We start from the raw sequence: 10,649 nt of genomic DNA, 5'->3' as shown, positions 1-10,649 counted from the left end.
AGATAGGCATGTAGATAATAAGGAGCAAAGAGTAAATAATGAATCTGTACCACAAGAATGTGAACCACAAAGAAATTATGAAGAGAACCTGAATGAACAAAGTGATGGGGAAAATGGTCTTGAATTTGATCACAACTTAGATTTCAAGGATGGGCGTCACGAAAATAGTGATGAAGATCAAAGCGCCAGTAGCAAAACATTTCAAAGACATCAAAGAACTAGAACTCAACCAAAACACTTAGAAGACTTCATTATTGATCTGCCACCAGCGGTAAACCATGCACTACCAACTATCAATCAGCAACCTTCAACAATGCATCCTATTGCTAACTTTATTTCTTATAACAATTTTTCTGAGTCACACAAAGAGTTTCTGGCTACCATTGTTTCCAACAGTGAGCCAAATTATTTTAATCAAGCTATGCAGGACGGTAAGTGGATAGAGGCAATGAAGAAGGAGGTAAAGGCATTTGAAGAAAATGAAACATGGTCTCTCGAAGAACTGCTAAAAGGAAAACATGTTATAGACTCAAAGTGGGTTTATAAAATCAAATACAAGCCTAACAGAGAAATAGAGAGATACAAGGCGCGCCTCATCGTGAAGTGCTTCACACAACAAGGAGTAGATTTTCACGACAATTTTATACTGGTTGCTAAACTTGTAACCGTATGAAGTCTTCTCACTGTTTCCACAAAGAACGATTGGATAATTCACCAACTTGGGTCAATAACGCATTCTTGCATGGGGATCTAAACGAAGAAGTGTATATGAAAATATCTCAAGCATTCGCAAAGAAAGGAGATACAAGGGTATGTAGATTGTGAAAGTCCTTACATGGACTTAAGAAAGCCTCTCGCAATTGGTATTAAAATTATACACAAGCTTTACTGACGTTCAATTTAAAACAATCTCAGGCCGATCATTCTCTGTTCATTTGCAAGAAGAATGAAAGTTTTGTGGTTGTGCTTATCTATGTAGACGACATGATAATAGTTGGGAATAACTCTGTAAAAATACAAGAAACAAAAGACTATCTTAACAAGATGTTCAATATCAAAGATCTTGGACCATTGCAATATTTCTTGGGAATAAAGGTGGCAAGGACTGATGATGGGTTAGTTCTAAGTCAACAAAAATATGTTTTAGACATCCTTAAAGATAGCAGAATTAATGGAAGGTTTTCGACCACACACCTTTCCTATGGAGCAGAATTTAAAGTTAGACAAATGTGAAGACAACCACCGTGTTGATGCATGCCGGTATAGAAGACTCATAGCGAGATTACTTTATCTCCAAGTTACAAGACCCGATATAGCTTACACAATTAATATTTTAAGCCAATTTGTCTCAGATCCTAGACAAAAACACTTGGATTCGGCTTATAAGGTTCTACGCTACTTAAAGGCAACATCAGGACAAGGTGTTTTCTTTCTAAAAACTGGGGGATTTGAACTTTGTCTCTTATTGTGATGCGGATTGGTTAGGGTGTGCATACACGAGACGTTCATGAACATACTATCTTGTTCTTTTAGAAGAAACACCTATATCTTGGAAGACAAAAAAACATTATGTAGTTTCTTGCTCTTCAGTCGAAGCAGAGTATAGGGCCATGGCTACTACAGTTAGTGAAATCATTTGGCTATGATGGTTATTAAAGGACCTTGATGTTTATCCTGCTGAACCCACGCCTCTACATTGTGATAATCAAGTTGCCAGAGATATCGCTAATAGTCTAGTCTTCCATGATAGAACCAAGCACATAGAAATGGATTGTAATTTTGTGCGTGAACGTATAGAATCTGAAGAAATTAAAACTATTAGTGTCAATACCAGTGATGAGATTAGATTGCTGATCTTTTTACCAAAGCTTTAGGCACTCAGCGACTTCTAGTTCTAGTGGACAAGTTGGGTATTCGAAATCTATACGCTCCAACTTGAAGGAGAGTAAAGGAAATATTAACATTCCATATTTTATTAGCCTAAGTTGGTTCTATTTTAATATAGATTAGGATTCTCTTTTCTTGTTGACCAAGGGTCCCTTTTGTATTTAAACAATTGTTCCCATGAATAAAGTGATGATTGAAACCTTTAAAACTTTTATATATATATATATATATATATATATATATATATATATATATATATATATATATATATATATTTGGTGCAATAACTTTTTTCCATGTATTTGCACCAGTTCAATTGAATCTCGTATGAAATATTATTTAAAGAAACCGAGATCTTGCAAATTCATAACAATTTGTCAATGAAATAGATTGAGTAAAAATGATAAACAGTAAAATGCGCTACACTCAAGGAATGAATAACAAAAAATACATTTAAAATTTCTTGCATTATTTTATTTTATTTTTTTACATGTTATGGTGTTGTAAAGAAATGTACCTAATGGATTGTACAACAACCAAAGGGATTTAGGTGATGAAATGCAACATGTTTTTCTTGGAAACGGCAAATGATTAAACGGAAGCCCACTCGCATATTTCAACGAACACCCCGGGTTCGAGCTCCTTTACATGGCAAACCCAGTCCCCATCGGGGTTTCTAGGGAAAATTTCCCACATGTGGCACAAGTTTAAGAGGCACCCAAATTGGGTTTTACAGGGATTGAACTCCCGACCTCTGACCCCACGTGGGTATTAAACCCGGTACCTCTTCCCGGCTAGGCTGAAAGTCAATATGTTTTAAATACAAAAAGTGAATGTTTAGTATAAAATATTTAAAATTGTCTATAAAGAAATCAATATCTTTTGAATATTTTAACACATTAATGGTGTATTAATTAACACATTGGCAAAAAAGATAACTCATTAATGAAAAAAATATCAAACATTACTTTTGAAAAATAGAAACATTAATTGTATATTATGGCAAATCTAAAACAAAATTCTTATTTTAAATATCTAGAATGGACATATTTCATGGATTTCGTGTTAATTTATTTTCACATTTAATACATAATATGTAATTTTTCAATGCATGTTCATATGGAAGTCGGGGCCCGGGGAGCTGAATAGAGCGATATGAAAGCACAAGGAGAGGGGGCCGTGTTGAAGAAATCCATAATTTGCTAAACAAGAGAGAGGGGGCCGCTTATGAGGAATCCATATTTTTCCAAGCACTCACAGACAAAGGAGCTTTAGAAAAGAGAAAAAGAAAACAATATCTACTTTACCACCCTAGAAAGAAACAAGCTATTATGAGATTTCATTCCAACCCGTCTACTTTTATTTCTCTCTTTTCAAAATACACACACACTCACACCCCCTCCCCCTCTCTCTCTCTCTCTCTCTCTCTCTCTCTCTCTATATATATATATATATATATATATATATATATATATATATATATATATATATATATATATATATATATATATGCAAAACTTAGGGTGGATCTCAAACCCCATACATTCTTTCTTTCTTCCTATGTTTTAGCACAGAAAACCACTCTTCTTGTAGACAAGCCACCCTTTTTGCCAAATTTCTTGGAACTATATGTCGTTCTAAAGACACGTCTTTTGATCTTTTCTTAAATACGCGTGTGTATGGGTATATATATGACAACCATTTTGATATAACGAATCATGCTTACCCAAGAAAAAGTGATCCTAGGCAGATTATACATTGTTTTTTTGTTCTCATTTCAAGTGTGCGTGTTGGAATTAAGATATGGTGATTTGCACATATGCCTGGCTCCCTGTATGCCATTTTCAGAGCTCATCGACGTATCCATGGCCTTTGTGGATGGCGTATGAGGAGCCAAGCATATTTCTTATCTTGTACATTCTATCGTGTACTTGTGCCTACTCTTTTATGCTCAGTTCATCTAATGCCAATTAGATTGTTTTATTAATTTTCTTCGTTATGAATTTACCATTTCAGTATTTTCATCAGCATTTTTCGTCATAATTGAATTACTTTTGTGTGAAAACCGGAACTGCAATCTTAATTTCTGTATTAACAAAATCAATATTGGTGGTACGTACATTAAATAAAGGGTGAATGTTTATAAAACGGTTGATTGTCTACGAGTAATTACAATATTTGGATAAATTCCATCCAAGGTTTCGGTTGAGTTTTCATCTCTCTCTCTCTCTCTCTCTCTCTCAATATATATATATATATATATATATATATATATATATATATATATATATATATATATATGTGTGTGTGTGTGTGTTTGTGTTTGTAAACGTGTGAGTACTAGCTTATGCTGTTATGCATGTGCATACATATATAGATACAGGTAGAACGACTAAAATAGCAAGGATGCAGGCCAGTTAAATCTTTGGTCTAAGGAAAATATACCACGGGTAAATTTTCTTGTTCTCATGTTGACGACCATTAAATATGCATGTTATATCTATTTAAGTTTTCCATTTTTCCATTTTCATTTAATTTTATTTAATAGTAATAAAATTTGTGTCTTCTATATCAATACTTCAAAATTTGACTTAATTTTTAAGATATTAGTATTTATAATATCTATAAGGAATTTGTTATCGGATATGTGATAGATGAAGTTCAATCTACATATGTTGAAGGACAAAGTATACTCGATGGTCCGTTGATCATTAATAAGGTGTGTTCATGGGCTAAAAAGATTAAAAAGAAAGTCTTATTATTCAAGGTAGATGTTGATAAAGTCTTTGAATCGATAAATTGGGAATATTTGGCCTATGTGCTACTCAAATGGGCTTTGGGTCTAAATGATGTTGCTGGATTCGTAGATGCTTTAGTTCATCTCGAGCCTTAGTTATCATTAACGGTTCTCATTCGAATGAGTTTGATGTATCTAGGGGTGTATGACAAGGCGACCCTTTATCACCTTTTCTTTTCATCATCGCCATGGAAGGGCTTAATGTGGCGATGAAATCAGCGTGCAATCAAGGCATATTCAATGGTGTGAAAATCACGAACAATGGTCATGTCTTATCTAACTTATTTTATGCAGATGACTCTTTGTTTATTGGTGAGTGGTATAGATCCAATCTCAAGAACTTTGACAAAATTCTCAGATGTTTCCATGTATTATCTGGTTTGAAGTTAAACTTTTATAAGTCCAAAGTTTTTGGTATTGGAGCTCTGGAGAGGGAAACCAATGGGTGGGCTAACATTCTTGGTTGTGAACCGAGTAACTTACCATTCAAATACCTTGGGGTTCAGTTGGGGCAAACATGAATTTAATAAAAAAAACTGGATCCAAACTATCCATTTGGAAAGCAAAAAACGTTGTCATTCGGCGGTCAACTAACATTAGTGAAAGCGATTTTGGGTAATATTTCCACATATTATCTTTCTCTGTTTAAGGCCCCCTGTGGTGAAATTGAGACATTGGAAAAGATCAAGAGGAGGTTTCTATGGGGCGACTCTAGGGATAAGGCCAAAATTTATTATGTCTCCTGGGATAAGGTAACCACTTCAAAAGATACAGGTTGTTTAATTGTCGGGTCCTTACACTCCTTAAACATCTTTCTTATGATGTGGTGGAGGCTACGTACAGATGGGAATTCCGTATGGTGCGGTGTTATTAGTGGTATTCACCATTTGCATGTTAAACCACTCGATTATCTATCTAAAAAAATATGACTGGGGTATGAAATAATATAGTCGGGGCAAAAAGTGATATACTCGAAGTTGGTCTTCAAGTGAGCAACATTGTAACGAAGGTGAATGATTCTTGGAGTTGTAATTTGGCAACTATTGGTAAGTTCTCTATAGATATTGTTAGGTCAAAATTTCATATATCTCCTCTTTGTCCCATTGGCACAAAAGTTAACTGGTTGAAAGAAGTCCCAATCAAGGTTACTTGTTTCATATGGAAGGCTATTCTCGGTAGGATCCCCTCAGCGGATGCCCTTTGAGAGCATGGAGTCAATATTGACTCTCACACTTGTCGTTACTGCACATTGGCAATCGAATGCTCAAACAATATTCTCATAGGAGTTTTTTAGAACTTTGAAATGTCATAGGAGCATATTAAAATTATATAGTTAAAATTTCAAAAGTATATGTTGATGAAAATTATTTTATCATTAACATTAACTATGAAATAATATTTTTTACACTATGTTGATATGTAAAATTATAACTGTTTAATTCAAAATATATGATAAAATAAACATCTATTAAATCAAATCACTTATTGATATGTACTTGGCAATGGAGGGGTTTCATGTAGCTTTGCTAAGAGCCTATCTTGCGAATGTCTTTCACGACATTTCTATTACTGGGATTGAGATTTCTCACCTGTTTTACGTTGATGATGTTGTTTTGTTGTGTTCGTGGGATCCAGAGAATGCTAACCGCATCATACGTATATTGCGGTGTTTCTATTTGGATTCAGACCTTAAAATCAATTTGCTTAAGAGAAAATTGATTGGAGTGGGGGTTCCTCATTCTCAGGTGGAGGTGGTTGCTCGGAGGTTGGGTTGTGTTCTATATTTTCTTCTGTTTGTTCATTTAGGTGTGCCTATTGGTCAGAATATATCTCGGGTGTCAGATTAGTCTCCTATTGTAGACCAGTTTAGACCAGATTATTAGGATGGAAGGTGAGATACCTTTCGTTTGGTAGTCGGCTGACTTTGATTAAGTCGGTTCTAGGGATTTTGGGTAGCTATTTGATGTCCATTTTTATGGCCTGATTTATGTTCTCAATTCGTAGGAGATTCTTCGAGCAAGGCTCTGTTGGGGTGATGATTTGGACAAGACATGTATGCATTGGTTCGATGGGATAGAGTTTTAGCTGAGAAAAAAGAGGATGGTCTTGGAATTGGGAGCCTGACTTCTTTCAACAGGGTTATGCTCTTTAGATGGCGCTGGAGATTCTTTCACAATCGAAAATTGATTTGGTTTAGGGTTGTTAGAGCCTTCTACGGTTCTGATGGGGTTTGTACTTCTTTGACTTTGAGAAGAGGATAGACATGACATTGGAGCGGGATTATTAGGATATTGGTGCGACTCTGAGATAGTGGTCTAGATCAATAATATTTCTTTCCAATCAGGATTGGAGATGGGAGTAGGACCTCATTTTTGCATGATGTTTGGAAAAGGGAGCAACCTTTGGCAGTGAATTTTCACTGGATTTTTGTGATGGCTACTTGTAGATCTGTCTCGATTAGAGATAGGGTGTTGATTGGTTGGGATACTAATTCCCTCAAACGGATTCCTAGGGTTAGCATTGAGCCAACTCAGTGGGATGGTTTTATTTCTTTATTGCAGTATATTCAGCTCGAGTCTAGAGCTAATCATTTGGTGTGGATATTGATGTGTCTGACTCTTTTTCTATCTCTTTAGCTCATGCTTTTCATAATAATGGAACGTTGTTCATGGGTGGGTGTGAAAGTAGATGGAATAATTAGGTTCCTATCAAGTTGAATATCTTTATTTGTAGATTGAAGTTACATAGTATTCTCACTAGATAAAGACTCTCTTGCCGAGGCATTACGGTGGACTCCATTTTATGCCATGTTTGTTCCACTACGGTTTGAGTCCAATGACCACCTTTTTGCAGATTGTAGCCAGTTGGTTGACTTATGGACACATGTTGTAATTTAGTGGGGTTTTCATACCCTTCAATAGTTATCCGTTGATTCCATTCTTTCTTGGTCGTATTCTATTGCGCTGAGAGGTGGTCATCGAAAAGCACTTGATGTGGTGGTTGTAACGTCCCGATTTCCAACCCAAATTTTTTTATTTTTATTTATTAAAATATTCAATTACATCATAGTATAATGTTGAAACATGATTGCGAATGCGCCTGTGTACTTCTCACAAAGTACCTGAGAAACATTTGTAACAACTAGGTACGTGTTATGCTTAGTGAGTTCCCCAAAATACCATATTCCACAATACATATACAATGCATACAAATAAGGGATCACGACCTCTTTGTCGATCCACCAATAATACATATAATGGCCTTCAGCATAAAGTTGGCTGGCCCCTTGGCCTTCAGCATATAGCTGGCCGGCCCCTTGGCCTTCAGCATATAGCTGGTTCGCCCCTTTTGCCTTCAACATGTAGTTGGTCCGCACATTGGCCTTTAACATAAAGCTAGTCCGCCTGAGTCTATTAGCCTTCAACTCAAGGCTGGTCCGACCTCAACTCCTACATAATATATCAAGTTGCATATAGTAATAATCAACATAACAGACAACTAACTATCCTAGTATAACTAACTAAGTGCATGCTACAAGGTAATTATATCCTAACATACAAAGGATACATACTGGAGTATACAATATAGTGAGAAGAACTCACCTGGACAATTACTCCCATGATTGACAGATAGTCCTCCGGAGTAACGGGTAATGCGTCGAACAATTATTAACCTATAATACTTTAACGTATTAATTTCTATGACGATCTGGTAATGATAACTTGATCCCTCACTAATTCCAATGAACACCAAAAGTTCTATCAAATAAGGATCATCCATGCCGGATAGTCGGGAGGCATGATCATTTCGGCGTATAGCCTTTCTAAAATCCAACAACCAAGCCAACGCGACCATTCTAGATACCTCTCCCGTAAGTGGATCAATCAGCATTATCATTGGAATTGATAAATCTTATATATATATATATATATATATATATATATATATATATATATATATATATATATATATATATATATATATATCATACATAGTTATAAAGCTAGCATTTTTTCTTGAATCTCATGCATTTGAAACCCCATTTTTTAACTAATGCAACTCAAAAATTTTCTTAATTATGATTTAACACTCAAAAGTTTTATAACTTATATTATGTTTAATTAACATTTAATGAAAGGTTTACTATAAAAATGTCAATCTTTTGGAAAGACATGCATACAAATCATATACAAAATTCAGAAAGAAAACAAACTTAAACGTTTTTGTGTTTGGTTGAGGTCTTATGACCACTTTTGGAGATATGCTATTATATTAGAGTTTTTAATTTGTAAGTTTGTTATACTAATTCGTTTTTATATTTTCTTCGTTTTTGGATTATTGTAATACAGTCATTGTATATTGTGGTTTAATCGTTAATATACTGATCATATGTTATATAGGATGATGTCGAAAATATTTAATTAAATATATGAAATATGTTTTTTTACTTTTGTAATTGTACCGTTTCAAAAAGATAATTAATTAAAACTCATACATATGTTATATTTTCCATCTCTCTCTCTCTCTCCCTCTCTCTCTCTCTCTCTCTCTCTATATATATATATATATATATATATATATATATATATATATATATATATATATATATATATATATATATATATATATATATATATATATATATATATAACAGAGCTCAAAACACTTCAACCAAAATTCATTTATAATCTAATATTTCAAATGCTTTTTAATAATAATTGTAAAAATTTCAACATGTGTTACTTAATTGATTGATTAATAAAAATATTAATGTTTTGAAACTCCTAACTCTTAAATTTATATTATTTAATTTGTTAGTTAACTAAAATATTTTTCCTACATAAAGATAACATTTTTATGTTTGCTTATTCATATTTGTTTATGTAATTAGAAAACAAGGTGTACAGAGAATGACTACTTCCATTTCACATAGGAATCGATACCACTAGAGATGTATGTTGTCTTTAACGGCGGTAGGAGATCCTCATACACTTTTTAATTATTTATATTAATGCTTAGTAATATCTATTTTATATTCCTATTCATCTTAATTTTTTAGGTACAAATTAAGGAAGAGGATTCTCGGTGCACCAACATAAAGTCAAACGTACGCCTTGCATAATATATAATTAAAATTAAATATCATATTTACTAATTGACTTATCTTAAAACTTTTGATGTCATTTATGTATAATGATATATTTTGTATGACTTCATTCTTAATTTCAATGTTTAATATTTGGAAGATCATATATGAAACATTGGATGTTTTGGTGTAATATAAATAGTGTAATACAAAGTTTATTAGTTCAATATTGTTTATTAATAGCTCATTTAAAACAACTTATTTTTTATTTTATCCAAAAAATATTATCGGACATAAGAAAAGTAGATTATATTAATATTATACAAAAACTTATAATATATATTGGATATTATAAAAGTAAAAGTAAAGTTTATAAGGTATGGACTATATTAGATAGTATCAAAATATAAGTTGGGATTTTTATGTTATTTTTCAATTTCTTTATAATAATGATTATAAGTTGGTGAATAAGATTAAATAAATATCAAACCTAAAGTGTAATCATATATAAACTAAATTTCAATATTAAAAGAATATATTTACTTCTACATATAAAGTTATGTTTTTTTAACTTTTAACATATTATACTTAGTTTATTGGTTTTAATATATTGTTGGATGTAAACCATTATCCTTTTAAAGCTATAACTTTTGAACAATTTGTATAAAATAATTAACTTATAAATTTAAATATAACATTATAGGATTAACTTAAATATAAATTTTGGTTTAACTTAAACAACTCAAAGAATATTTTGTAAATAGTTAAAAGTGATAAATTGTAGTGTCTTTCTAATAATGATTATAAGTTGGTTAATAAGATTAAATAAATATCAAACCTAAAGTGTAATTATAAATAAACTAAATTTCAATATTAAAA

The 10,649-nt window shown here is 32.7% G+C and overlaps 1 protein-coding gene across 1 annotated transcript; it reads left to right on the top strand.

The window, feature by feature from the left end:
* The first annotated feature begins 6,186 nt into the window (after window positions 1-6,186).
* LOC145140635 (uncharacterized) lies at window positions 6,187-6,531 on the top strand. Its single transcript, XM_079074060.1, has one exon. It carries the CDS (start codon window positions 6,187-6,189, stop codon window positions 6,529-6,531), a length of 345 nt encoding a protein of 114 aa, XP_078930186.1.
* The last annotated feature ends 4,118 nt before the right edge of the window (window positions 6,532-10,649 follow it).

This window comes from Lactuca virosa, chromosome 9, assembly GCF_052849685.1.
Source record: "Lactuca virosa cultivar CGN04683 chromosome 9, Lactuca_virosa_CGN04683_v6, whole genome shotgun sequence".
Taxonomy (NCBI): Eukaryota; Viridiplantae; Streptophyta; class Magnoliopsida; order Asterales; family Asteraceae; genus Lactuca; species Lactuca virosa.
The sequence above is the reverse complement of the archived record's forward strand: the minus strand, read 5'-3'. Positions and strand labels throughout refer to the sequence as shown.

Excerpts from the sequence above, each read along its gene's own strand:
- LOC145140635 (XM_079074060.1), top strand. The coding sequence starts at position 6,187 with ATGGAGGGGTTTCATGTAGCTTTGCTAAGAGCCTATCTTGCGAATGTC.